The sequence below is a fragment of the Apteryx rowi genome, unplaced genomic scaffold (assembly GCF_003343035.1).
Source record: "Apteryx rowi isolate R43461 unplaced genomic scaffold, aptRow1 scaffold_32, whole genome shotgun sequence".
NCBI classification, from domain to species: domain Eukaryota; kingdom Metazoa; phylum Chordata; class Aves; order Apterygiformes; family Apterygidae; genus Apteryx; species Apteryx rowi.
Window position 1 is genome coordinate 3,833,260 of NW_020449641.1, and position 13,315 is coordinate 3,846,574.

General features: G+C 45.1%; 1 protein-coding gene across 1 annotated transcript in view; it reads left to right on the forward strand.

Annotated features, from left to right (window-relative positions):
- Positions 1-13,315, forward strand: part of CCDC50 (coiled-coil domain containing 50) — a 47,683-nt gene that overhangs the window by 10,876 nt on the left and 23,492 nt on the right. The window contains exons 2-3 of the mRNA XM_026070950.1: positions 8,792-8,854; positions 10,179-10,308. Coding sequence (XP_025926735.1) covers positions 8,792-8,854; positions 10,179-10,308 — 193 coding nt within the window. The remainder of the gene's footprint in view (positions 1-8,791; positions 8,855-10,178; positions 10,309-13,315) is intronic.

A 13,315-nucleotide genomic window follows, 5' to 3' on the forward strand; every position in this document is an offset into this window, starting at 1 on the left:
TCTAGGATGACCTCTTGAGGTCTACTGTGGTGTTATTTTTTTTGCAGTCTTGTGTGTCTCTGTTTCCTGTTTATACCGTAAAAGCACATCCCCTTCTGCCCTGGGGTGTTCAGCAGATGCTATCTCAGCTGGAGGACCGTTCTACGGTACAGTTTGCAGGCACGTTTACAGAAGTGAGAATGCTAAACAAATAGCCTCAGAGAAGGCATTTCGTGAAGGGAGATTTCTGCTGATTTCTATTTCAAGGCAGGTTAAAAAATAGACTCATGCTCTGAGGATTGGTTCCAAAATAAATATATTTTCTTTCTTTTTAAAGCATTGGTTGGACTGGCGAGAACTTATTGTCAGAGAATGGTGCAGACAGAAACAAACCTGTCTATATGCCCTTGACCTCAGGGCATTAACTTAAGAGCAGAGAAAATAACTGCCTTCCTAAATCCCAAGCTCTTGTTAGCTTCTATGCCAAGATTGCCAATAAAAAAACTCCAGTTCTACAGAGATATTTCTTACTGTGGCTATTTGCCCATTAAGAATTAGGCCACAACCCTGCAATTTGGTCCCCAGTGGGRCCCCCCAGCCTCTTTGTGCTGCCTTGTAGCTTCCAGTTGTGTGAGATGGGCTTCAGCTGAGAAGCAGAAATCTTCTTTCACTTCCCCAGGCTGCCGAGCCCTGCCCTCCATCTCGGAGCAGTGTTCTCCTTCCCTGTGGGAGCTTTTTGATTTCCTTGGCACTGACCATAGGCGGTGAACAAGGTCCCAGGAATGCCGTCTGTGCAACTCGAGCTACTGGAGTCGAGACGTGTCCTGGCCAGCCTCCGTTGGTGGTGTGGAGCTCAGGAATCTCTTGGTGCAGAGGGATAAGCAGGAAGGAAATGAGCAGCAGCGAGGTCGGGCTGCGTATCTTGCAGAGCAGCTTTGCTTGTTGTTTGCTGGAGGTGAGGAGGAAATGTCCATCTGGATAGTTTCTTGCCTCCAATTGGGTGACTGCTTGCTCAGGTTAGCTTTAATTCAGGGAAATGATCAGCAGATTTTGGAGCATTTACCTAGTCTGGAGTGCCCTGACCAGCCCCTGCTGATAGGGAACTGTATGAGGTTTCAGTGTGTTTTGTGATCTGCAGGTTTTTAATAACTCAGCATCTTCCTGAGACCATTAGGTTGAAAAAGGCTGCACCTGCTGCTCTCAGCTTAATTTGTCACTGATTTGTCAGCTCTGTAGGCTTTAAAGTGGTTTCTAGCTGATGAAACTGTGTTCTCCTGTGTCACTACTTCTGTCTCTTCTCTYCTTTCCCTCCCTCCTGTCCTTTGCTTTGGGATTCAGGAACTGCAGATGCTCTGAACTAAGCGTGACTCACACCTTCTAGTTCATTTTGTCAATTATCCAGCACATGATGCTGATGGAGAAATGCTGGGAGTGAAGGAGTGGTGGGGACTAAGAGATGTTTTTTAAGGCCCAGAGGAAATACTGGGAACATGCGTATGTGGTTCCTGGGTCTTGAACTGGCCAGCATCCTAGAGCAAGTCAGAAAGGCAGTGCAAACGAAGAGGGCCCTTGGGCCCTTTGGCTGATGTCAAAATGTGGTCTGAGAGTTCAGGCAGAAGTGTGGTGTGTGTAGCTGGGAGGCCGCTGTGCTGTGCGTGTTTTTCTGTAAGCCAGCTGCTGCTTGAGAAGCCGGTGGCATTTGACCTCTTGCAGAGGCAGTGCGTATTCACACCACTTCTTCCTGGACACTACCTTTTTGTCTGCTTTGTTGCACATGTAAATAACACTAGCAACATCTAAGGCTGCCGCTGCTTCTCTGTTGTGGTTACCTCACTTGCTTCAAAGCAGCTCAGTGTTAGAAATGCTGAGCTGTAAAGCTGAGATAATGCTGGGGGAAGCTAGTGAGGCAGATGGCAGTGTGTGTGTATGTGTACGTATATATATATACACACACACACACACTTGATTAATATATATATATATTGGTCAAGTAGTTGCAACTAGACACATTCATATCTCAGACATAATGGCAGGGCTTGGAACGCTGCTTAGAGGAGCTTCAGATGCAGGACACTGCTTCAGCACTGCTTAGGAAGGCATGCTTTCAGGGTTAATTCCCACCAGCCCAAAAACCTGTGTTAGCTTAAGGAGTGGGTCTCCTCTGGATCTCTCCAGCAGGTGAGTTACCTCTTTCATGCCATTGCGAGGGTTTTGCAGCACACCACTGCTGCAAAGGGTGGTGCTTCCAGCTGTGCTCCTGCCAGTCTTTTTTCCTGCTGGCACTTCTGCTGGCTGTGGAAGTGGCTGGGATTCCCAGACTGGTGCCTTTTTTTTTTTTTTTTTTTTTTTAAACTCACAGCTGTGCCGGAAGTGCATATCCCAGGCCCACTCCCTGCTGCGGCAAGGCAGATTAGCTTAATCGGACTCTGGTAAACCTGTTATGTTTCATGCTTCGTTGGGCTTGCCAGTTGTAGCTTCTCTGATTGCACCCCTGCTGCTGCGCAACCATCTGATGGCTCGCTGCCAGGGCCCAGAGATGTGAAGTCGAGTCAATTTACAGCAGTGAATGTGCGTTAATTCATTTTGTAGACACGCAGTTAGGAAATAAGGAAATCGATTTCTTTTTCCCCCTAAATATGAAGACTCTTGGAGAAGAGGAATTGTGAGTTTCTCCATTGTCTTTGGGGCTATCCTATTTCCCAGCACAAACCCTGTGCAAATAATACTTGGTAGTGAGTATCCTGGGGTGAGGAGGACTAGGGGAGATGAAGCTTGGTTTTGGAAGGCCAGGCATGGTCTGAAATGGTGCACATCTCTAGTTATTTTGTATTTACCTCATTGCTGGATGCATGCCTCCGAGAAAGGAGGGCTGGTTTTCTTGGCCTCATTTGCAGTTGCAGTCATGCTTGACTCAATGCCACAAGCACGGGGTCTAGTCTTGAGGGAGGGTTCTGCATTTGCCATCGCCTCCAAACTTGCCAGGGAGTTGCAGGTGTCCTCCATCTCTTGCCACCTGGCGGGCTGACAACCCTTCATCGTGTTCAGAAGGGGATGTTCTAATCTTCCTTTGCACGTTGTTCTCACACTGACAGGACTTGGGAATAGTGTGCTCAAATGAGTTAGAGGCAGCCAGATCAGCCAAGTTTCTGACGTTGATGAAAGGTCTTCTCGTGCCTCGTGTCCTGCCAGCGGCTTCAGCAGCACAAAGCAAGAACTGTGTGCTGGAGCTGTCCTTCAACGGGCTTAGAAGAGCAGCTGAACACTGTTTGTGCACAGCCAAGTGGCTTCTTCAGCAATGCACCAATGGGCCCAAATGTGTGAACAGCTACAAGACTTGCTGCTGCTGCACAAGCCTGCTCTGCACCGTTTCCTTTGGGAACTAGGGGCGATGATTGAATCCCAGCACCCGGGAGCCTAACCTCTGCCTCCGCTCTGCACCAAGCGCATCATAAATACCCATCCAGTTTTCCTTCCCTCTGTACTGGATCTTTGTAGGATAATCATCACAGGTTCAAGACACAGCTTTTGAATTCACGTCTGGCCGTGGCTTGTCTTAGGGCTTTGTCCATGCAGACAAACTTGCTTCGTCCCTGCTCACCCCGGAGGGGTGCATGCAGAGATGGGGCAGGCTGTGGATGGACCTGGGTCTGGGTGCTGCACGGCTGCATTGAGGGTGGCACTGTATCTGAGCTAGCCCAACAGGCTGCTCCGGGACGAGAGATGGGAAGTGCATATGGTGGTACTTTAGACTGTGTGTGCTGCCTGGCTCAGGCACTGCCGTACAGACTGGCCTGAAGAGCCAAAACAGCCAAGACAGGAGCCATGGTTCCTGCCTTGTGTCTCCTGGCATCCCGTGGCTTTCAGCTCTGGCCCATAGGAAGTGAGGACCAGAAGGTTTTTTTTTTTAACTCTTTTTTGGGGGGAGTTTTTTTCAATTTTGGGGATCCAGGTACTATCTCTAATAGGTGTCTGAAGGAACAGCTAGATGAAGCAAGGTCATCTATGCAATAAAACAGTATATGCACTTGACTTTTTTAAAGGGGTCCATGCATTCTCCACAAAGTTTGTAACAACCCGTGAATGAAAAAGGATTACAAATCAGTGCTGTATTTTTAGGGATGAATCTCAGTGTAGGAGATGAGACTTTTCTGGGGCTGGTGCAAGACCGTTGAGAGAAGAGCATCTATGTTCTGCCACAGCCCTCCCACTTCCTCGCCTGCGCACCACGCATGTTTCCATCGCTGTGTTTTTTCCCAGATAAATAGTGAAGAGTGCCTGGGTGTGGGTAGAAAGTACCAAAAAAACCCTGAAGTACCTCTCTGTGCGTGTGCCTCTGTCTGGGGAAGGGAGGATGGAGCCAGTGTCTGCCAGTGCCATCAGCATCATGACTGACAAGCAGAACTCTCAAATGCTGTGGGGACCAGAGCAGTGTATGAGCCTGTGCAGAAAGAAGTAGGGAAGGGCTGGGATGCAGTTTCATCAGCATTTCTTCCAGCAGCAGTCTTTAAATATGCAGCTCTCAAATGTTCAACCTTGCCTCTGTGCTGCCCCCCTTTGTGTTGCTAGTACAGCTGTTTGGGCAGCTGTGCAATGAACTTCATCAGGGAACTATTACAGTTAAAAATAACACTTTTTTTTTTCCCCTTCTTGGTTGTTTTTAACTGTCAGGAGCCAGTGCTGCTTCTGTAAGATGTGGTAGAAGCACAACCCTAGATTTGGGCAGGTTCTTTGTGGTTCTGTATTGTTATCTTTGCTCAGCTCTTAGCCAGGGCTTGAACCTCAGACTGTTGTCAGAGTGCCCTTCCAGCAGGTGGGATGATGCTGATGTGAGCAGAGGCAGGTGGTTGTTTCACAAACTTCCTCTGGATTTAAGTATTAGGGACCACAGTGGTAACRTTTCTCTGGACAACATTTTCCCCCTCCCCTCCAATTCCATAAAATTGCATGTGTTTGAACACCAGGCACCCCGTGTGACACACAACAGCACCATTCCTGAAACTCAGCTGTGGTTTACTCGGTTCTGTGGCTGAAGGAAGCGTTTTCTTTATTTATACTCAAATGCCCATTGGAAGTGTTTCAATGCTATTTAGGGTTTTGTGTCCTCTTTCCTTTTTTAAAGGAAGCTGCAATAAAAAAAAGCAACAACAAAACCTTAATTGCACCATCCAGAATTGTACATGCTTAAAGTGAGTCACTAGGGGATCGTACTGCTGTAATCTTTGTCCTCATCTCCACCCTGCTACTCGTTCCTCTCCTTCTCTGAAGCCTTGCTTTAGACCTGAAGTGAGGGCTGGTGGGAGCCACTTGAAGCAGGAGTCCTGTCTTCCTTTTGTCATCCCTCCAATGCAGCCAGGCAAAACCAAAAATTCTGTTGAATATAATAAAATATTTATCTGTCCTCTTAATATGCACAGTTAGAAACTCCTCTAGATATTCAGTGAAGGTGCCAGGGGGCAGAGGAACATCTTGACGCTCCTCTATCAGAGTATGTGCATCGATGGGAGAAGGGGGAAGGTTCGTGGGATTGGGGCTCGGCATGCAGCTGTGTTCTCATTTCCTTGTAGTGTTTTCCATGCTTTGCCATGATGGAAATGTTATGTCTTCTCAGATGCTGAACACTTTCACAAATGGGTTCCTCATAAATTCCCCTTGTACTTTTTGTACATTCTGGGGATTTTTGGTTTATTTTCACTTTCTCTTCTAGGCTGTCGCTTTGCTTTGATAAAGAGAAACCCTGGTCTTCCCCAGGGGTGGCCACTTCAGAGGAAAATGGAAGTGGTTCACATGCCTGCTTGCAGCTTCGAAAGTGTGTTGCGACTCTTTGCTTTGTGCCATACGTTTCAAACAGGACATACTCCTCTCTTAGGTCCCATTAAGCAGTTTAGTTTATCACATTCAGGAAAAACAAGTGACAGAATTCTCTATTCTCAATATTTCAGTGCCCTTGCCTTAAATTCCCATTGAACGAGACAGGAACGTGGTGTGTGGCAGATGTGCTGAGAGGGGCCCTATGTTGCAGTTTTGGGGCACAGGTCACAGTTTATTCCCAGTTCACCGAGAAGCTGATGTGTGTATATACTAGTGAAAGACTGAATGGATGCTGTGTGTGTCCCTTACGGACATGACTCTTGCATTTTATTGCCCCAGTGCCTATCATAACTAGTTAAAAATAAACCCTTGTGTTTTCCTACGGTGTGGATAGAGCATTCCTTTGACATTCCAAGTGTGAAAGTGGTAGGCACTTGCAAAAATATGCCTCTCTCAGACTGGTGCCAAAGGGAGCTCATCCCTTTCCTGTTTAGTTTGTCTCCAGGTCATTTTTGGTGTGTCTTTTTAAGAAGCTGTGCTTATCCCTGCCGGTAATGCTAAGGGCTAATTCCATATTTGTTGAGCAGCTGGTCTTTGCTTTGGTTTCTCCAGGTCCAGTTCTTCTAGGGACTGAGAACAGCTGTACAGAAACAATTTTCACTGAGAAAGAAATCTGCAAGGTGGGAAAGCCATGTTTCCACCAGCAGTTTCCATGGAAAGTTTTTTAATTTTTTTCATCTCAACAACCTTCCCAAATTTTAGGCCAAAAATTAAATGTTTTCCATGGATTTTTTTTTTTTYCTCTGAAGTCCCTTAATTGACCAAGAAACAGCTTTTGCATTGAAAATGTTTTGGTAGCCCTTGGACTACCCTGAAAATTAGTGAGGAAATGGGACTATATAAAAATACAACTTTTCTTTAAAGGAGGCTGCATTTCRGTTGTGTTGTGTAGGAGATGTGTGAAATCTCCTTTGGTGATGTCTGCACTTAAAATGCTTCACTGTGGGACTACCAGGATGGCATCTTCACAAAAATCCTTCTTTTTTGGACTCGGCGCTGCTGACCATGCTGTGAAAAGCTTTGTACAACTGTATTCATGAACAAAAGAGGCTCTTTTGGTAAAAGGTTCTCTGATTGCACCTGCACATAGGGAATGCCGTGTTTCCCTTAACCGCTGGCTGCTGAGGGGTGAAGTAGGACTTCACACTTTCAGAGCAGTGTGGCCTTTCTGCCCTCCCAGGATTCTGTAAAGAGCTAACACTGCAGCAATATTTTGTATATTTATTCATTTAGCTGAAGGAAAGAGAAGCTATTTTTGGTTCTCAGGATAAGTTTGAAGCTCTGACCACTCACATTTCAGAATTAGAAAGTAAACGTAACAGCTCCTTGCACTGGACTAGTTGCATCCATCCAGCCTAATCTTAGGGCTGGAGAGGGAACATCTTCCTCTTGCAGTTCCACGTCAGGTCTGGGCCTGTCTTCTTATAAAGGACGTTTCCTTTGATTCTGTGGGTCTTCAAAGCTCTTAGCTGTTGAGTGAGCATTAGCTTCCCCCCCGCCCCGTTTTTGTGATTTGCTTATTCCAGAGTTGCCTTGTGATTTTTTTCAAACTCTCTTTTGTTGGGGAAGAGCAGTCCTGGGAACAATGGCAAAAACCTGCTAAAGCTGATGAAGGATTTTGTTACAGTTTTAGAGCATGGAAGTGCAATGCTGCCAGACAAGGTAATTCCTTGGAATGTGGATTGTGCCAAACAGACCCAAATTCAGGTTGCAAGTTTTACTTGTTAAACATGATTTACTGATATAACAGAATTTTGTAAGTCATTCAGATTGCTGTGATTTAACTTTCTATATTAGAAACTTCTGTGTGCATTACCAGTAAGGATATATTAGATAGATTAAGAGGCGTTTCTGATGTGATGCTACAGCAATCAGTGCTGGTCCCAGTGCTGTTTGAGACTTTCATCCTTCTTCAGAGTACATATAAAGTTGTTGCTGATAGGAATTTGTAATGACCCAAAAGCTGGGGAGGCTTATAACACCAACGGTGGGACATGTTTGCACAGCCATCTGTACTGCTTGCTAACTTGGATCACTTCAGATGAAATGTGCTCCAACAGAGACCAATGTGAGAAGGCTGTAGCTTGGCATGAGGAACACAGGCCACATTGGAGATCTGTGTCATGGAGAGCAGTGGCTCTGACAAGGCCATAGGAAATACACAGCCCAGCAGCGGGAGCTTCCAGTGCCGTGTGGAGCAAAAAAGTGATGTGGTCCCTGGGCACTGGCTCCTGGCAGGCATGAGGAGGGAGTATCAGCACTCACAAGAGCAACAGGAGGGTTCTTGGTTTGCATCCAGCATTTGCACTTTAAAGAGCCGATGAAGCTTTGCAGGAGGCAGAGGGAACAACTGTAAAACAATTCCCAAGACTGTAGTAATGTCTTGCAGCAAGAGACACGGAGCTCAGTCTGCTCTGCTTTTTGGAGAGGAGCTGGAGAGGTGAGGTACCGATAGCACACATGTACCTTTGTGCGGAGAAAATACTATTGTCAGACTCTCTAACCTGGCAGAGAAAGTCATAGCAAGAGCTAGTGGCTGGAATGAGAAGCCAAACTAATTTAAGTGATGATTAAGGCACAAATGCTTCAGGTGGGTTTTAGCCAAACACACTATAGATGGGTTTTGGTGAAAACTCTGGCTGAGTGAATACAGGGTGTCGTACAGAAGGTCTGATACAGCTGTCTTATGGGCACTTTTGGCCTTAAACTGAAGAACCTGAAGTAGAGGAAGAGTGGAGAAGGCTTATTATGCAAACAGGGCCAAAAAAGTAAGTGCATGCAAAAATAGCTGTAATTGCAGGAGGGGAAAAAACCATGAGCCCAGGCCTCAGCAGATGGAAAGCAAGCATCAGGTGTATTTGTGTATGTCCCCCCCCCCCAATATCTCTTTTGATGCTTTTTTTATTTCTGATCCTAATTCTCTTGGCTTTATTTCTATGTATAGTGTGTCGAGACTTTGCTGTTCTGGAAGATCATACCTTGGCCCATAACCTACAGGAACAAGAGAGTAAGTAATAATGTTCTTTGGAGCAAATTGAAGCAAGTTTGTCCCAACAGATATTTATTTTTGTTTGGTTTTGCTAAGAAAAATCCTCCCTGCTCTTATTTTATTTCATTTTATTCTTTTTAATGAGATATGTATTATTCTTCCTGTCTTCACTGTCATATAACACTATTATGCATTCTACCTCAGCTCACATTGCACACTAGAGACAGTTGCATTTCAGTGATTCAATTTTGTAATCTTCTTTAGACTTTAGTTTGTTTGTGTTGTTGATACTAAAATTGCACGTGGGAGTGCAGTTGAGGTTTCATTACTGTGCAAAGTTTTTAGAAATGACTAGCAATTTTGAAAGCTTCAGGTTTTATAGGCCAACCTGAGATGCAACCAAAAGAAGCCTGTTTGTTTACTTATTTATTTCATAATCACTGGTGCTTRCCTCTTGAAAGGAGGCATTTCAAGACATTTTGAGGTAGGGCAGCTGCATGCTACCAGGGTAAAATAAAGCATAGTCATGACTTTCAAAAGCAACTGGTGATTTTACATGCTTATCTGTTACTTGAGGTACATTTGCATTGCAGTTTGCGGTGTGGTGGCCTCTCTAATCTGCTTAGCTGGGTGCCAAGACCAGTGGTATCTCCTGGTACAAGGCACTAATACTGTTCTAGCTACTCCACTGAGCTGCAGCTTGTGCTGAAGTTGTGTCCTTGTTGCTAGAACCTGAGACAAGTGAAATAAAGCTGGCTCTTGGCTGCAGCTCTTGTAGCTATGTTTCCTTGCAGGCAGTTTCCATGTATGGTAAAGGACTTGCTGTAGTATTGAATTGCTCTGTTGCTAAATATAAAGGTGGTGAGATTCTGGAACTGGTTATGTGTAGGGGGAGAGGAGCTCCATCCCTGGAGGTTCTTGAGAGCAAATTAGGGAAAGATCTCTCAGCAGTGATTTAGGTTCAGCTCAACTTCAGTGGCCTCTGGTGGTCCTTTCCACCCCTAATTTATTCATCTAGGATAATTTTCTGTGGCCTGAAAATGAAATATAAGGCCTGAGAAACGTTCCCTATAAATCTGGATGTGATTAAGATATGTAGATCTTGTTTTGGTAATAAATGCTTATATGCCGCCCCCTCAGTGCTGAAACAATACAATCTCAAGCTGCTAGTGCAATTTCAGTTCAGGACTCCCCCACCTCTAGAGATGTCACATGGTGTATCCCTATTGAAAACTGTGTCTTCCTTTCCAGCCTGGAATCTCCCTCCCACTTGCTTTGTCTTCTTCACACCATTAACTTGTGTAGGTTGATTTTTGGTATTCCTGTCTGTGTTTCTTTCCAGTTGAGCATCACTTGGCAACAAACGTTCAGCGTAATCGTCTAGTACAACATGACTTGCAGGTGGCCAAGCAACTGCAAGAGGAGGAAGATCTGAAAGCACGTGCTCAAATCCAGAAACGCCAAAAAGACCTGTGAGTGTGGGATGGAGCCACTGAAATGCATGTCCTGTTTGGTCAGAGCACTGCAATTAGCTGCTTAGTTTTGAGTTGATCAACAGTACATTTCCTGCTTTTGCTTCATTTTTTCTTTGGATATCAAATGCTTTAGAAATATTGATGCTAGGCTCTATGGCATGGAGCAATGAGGACAAGGTGAAGTTGGTGGTCCTGGGACTGAGCCCTGGCTTGGACTCTGTTGCCTGACCATGAAAAGGGAGCTTTCATGTTCTGCTACATGTTGGCAAAGTAGGGTTACTGTTGGCCACCTGTTTGGGCTAAGGTCTGAGAAAGACTTAGAAGGAACTGTGCATTACAGAAATGCGCAGTGTTATAATGAATTCTCTCTGTTGTGGAAATTGCAGATATTGGCATATTTCCATTGCACCTGATGATGTGCTTTTGAGGAGCTCAGCACAGTGCAGTTTGGTGTCCCACAGCACTAAACAGCTGAAAGCCTCCGCTTTTGCTTGCAAATACTCCAGGGTGAAGCATTCTGGGAAGAGGAGCTGCTGCCTCTGTTGTCATGGGGTCACTTGGTGGAGGTGGGGAGATGAGTGCTGGGGCAGGCCTTCTCTTGCAGGCACAGGCTTCAGCAGCAGCTGCGGGAAGATCCTTAACAAGTGCTCTGGCTTGCAGAGCTGCGCAGGTTTGCTCAAGGTCTCAAGCCAGATCTAACCCCATAGCTCACGTTTTGACTTTCTGCATGCTGTGACTCTCAAGTGAAACATGGTGGGGCAGGGAAACCCAAACTGGGCTTCTCCTTCAAGAGCTGACTTCAGTGCTTTTCTTGCTTTTTGTGTCTCCCTCAATCTCTTGCAATGCATGAAATGTCACAAGTGGAGTTAGGTGACAGGGCTCTATCAGGTCACAAGGAGAGATAGCAGCTTGTMCTCTAATGGGGTCCTGGCGGATGTAGGGCTTGCAAGGCAGGACACATCTGGCTGCTGCACTGTATCCTGGCTGGTCTCTTGCTCCATGATGCCACCCACCAGGTACTGCCGATGGACCTGGGGTGGTTCGTCTGGCACATACAGCAATGTAGCAGAAGAGCTCTGGACTGCAGATGTGTGAGCTACAGGGCTGGCTTCAAAGGAACTGCTCAGAAAGTATTTGAAGCCTGAGATATTACAAATCAGCCACTGTTTTCCCTGTCACTAGCACAGCCAGGCAGCACTGGGAAGATACTTGCATCTTTAAAGTTTGTGCTACATTTCACTGGCTCTGTCTTAGCTAGCATTTAGCTGTCTGAGCATGTAAATGACAACAAAATTCATTTTGTATCACAGAGACAATCCCTTCTTGCTACTTGCTAGGAACCGGAAACAATTTTCCTGTTGTAGGACTTTGTAAAAGGGATTTGCTCACTTCGTGATCCAGGTTACAGGCGGAACTGCTGATGCAAAACCTTGTGTCAGCAGCAGTTCCATTCCTGAAAGCATGAGATCTTCTGCAAAAACAATAAAAAGTTGGAGACATCCTTTTGTAACTGGATCTTCTCCTTCCTTAATTCTCTGTATGTTCCTGCTGTCTCTTCCTTGTGAAAGGTCAGTGTGTTCTGGCAACAAAATGATCCTCACTGTTGTTGCTTTCTGTATTGTCTAGAACAACTTACACTGGAAGGCAATGGAGGAATAAAGGAGAACAGGGTGGTAACTTTAGAAATGGGGAGCATAAAAGAGCTCTCCAAACTCAGGGTCTAGGTGTGAGGAATTATGTGTGTGGTTGTGGTGGTGGGTTTTTGTTTGTTTGTTTTTGGTCTTATAAGTCCTAGATTCTCTAAGAAAGAAAGAATTTGGGAAGATAAATGAGAAAATGAATTTCTTCCCCTCTTTTTAAGAATTCTGGGAAGCACCAAACTTTATTTTCATGCTTTTGTAAAAGCCTCTCTCACATCTAGCTGAGCAGCCTGCACACTGCCAGGCATAGTAGCACCAAGGATGCTAAAATAACTATCTGAAATAGCATGAAGGTATGCTCTTTCCTTGTTTTGCTACCAGTGCTATGATGATTCTGTTGCACTGATGTGAGCAATTCCTTTGAACAATTCACTTAAACCCGTTTATTTTTTCTCTGCATCTGGCAACAATTATTTGCCAGAGCCGACGTGAATGGGAGCTTTCCAATCACACTACTTTTCTTCTTTTTCTTTTTTTTTTCTTTTCTTTTTCTTTTTTAGTACTAGACTGATGTAGAGTTTCCCTGACATTCCAATACTCCTGACTGCCCAGGAGTGAAGGACGCATAGGTGTGATGGTTAGAGATGGTGACATTTATATTGCTCTGGCTGATTTCTGGGGACCGATAGGAACTTGAGTTCACATTAAAGAAACTAAAGGACAAGAAGAGCTGTAAAAGCTCTTCAACTTTTTTGCTTATGCTCAGTCAAGTTGAAAGACTAGCATATGTTGAATGACTAATCTCGTTTCAGTATTTAATTACTCGCTGAGCAACAAAAAAACCCCCCAAAATATAATCCTCTGCTGTTCAGTGGTTTTGAAAGAGCTTGATACGGTGTATTCCAAGGTGCATATCATCAGGAACAAGAAAATGCTTCTGCTTTTGAATTACTTGTACTGTTCTTTGCTGTGCATGGAGAAGCAATGACCTTGTTGCCTTGGCTGTGAAATATGAGTAGCTGTTTCAGTGTCTTATTTGTCTGCAGTAAGATGTATTTTAAACACTTTGCAAGTCAGTTGGTGCTGGTGAACTTAGCACCTTAGCTCTGCTCACAGGTGCCAGGAGGAAATGGAGACTTGCAGCACTGTGATGCATCTGACCTTTCTAAGTTATTTTCTACCTGTGTTTATGTCCTCTGAGACTGGGGTCATAAGGGATCCAATATTTTAGGCACACTGACAGACCATTCCACAGGACTTGTGTATTCAGCTACTGAATTTTGCTTGRGACTGTGATTCCCTGCTCGTACCAGGTTTGCCAAGGTCTTTTTTTTGTATGGCAGATCTGCTGCCGTAAGAGTTTG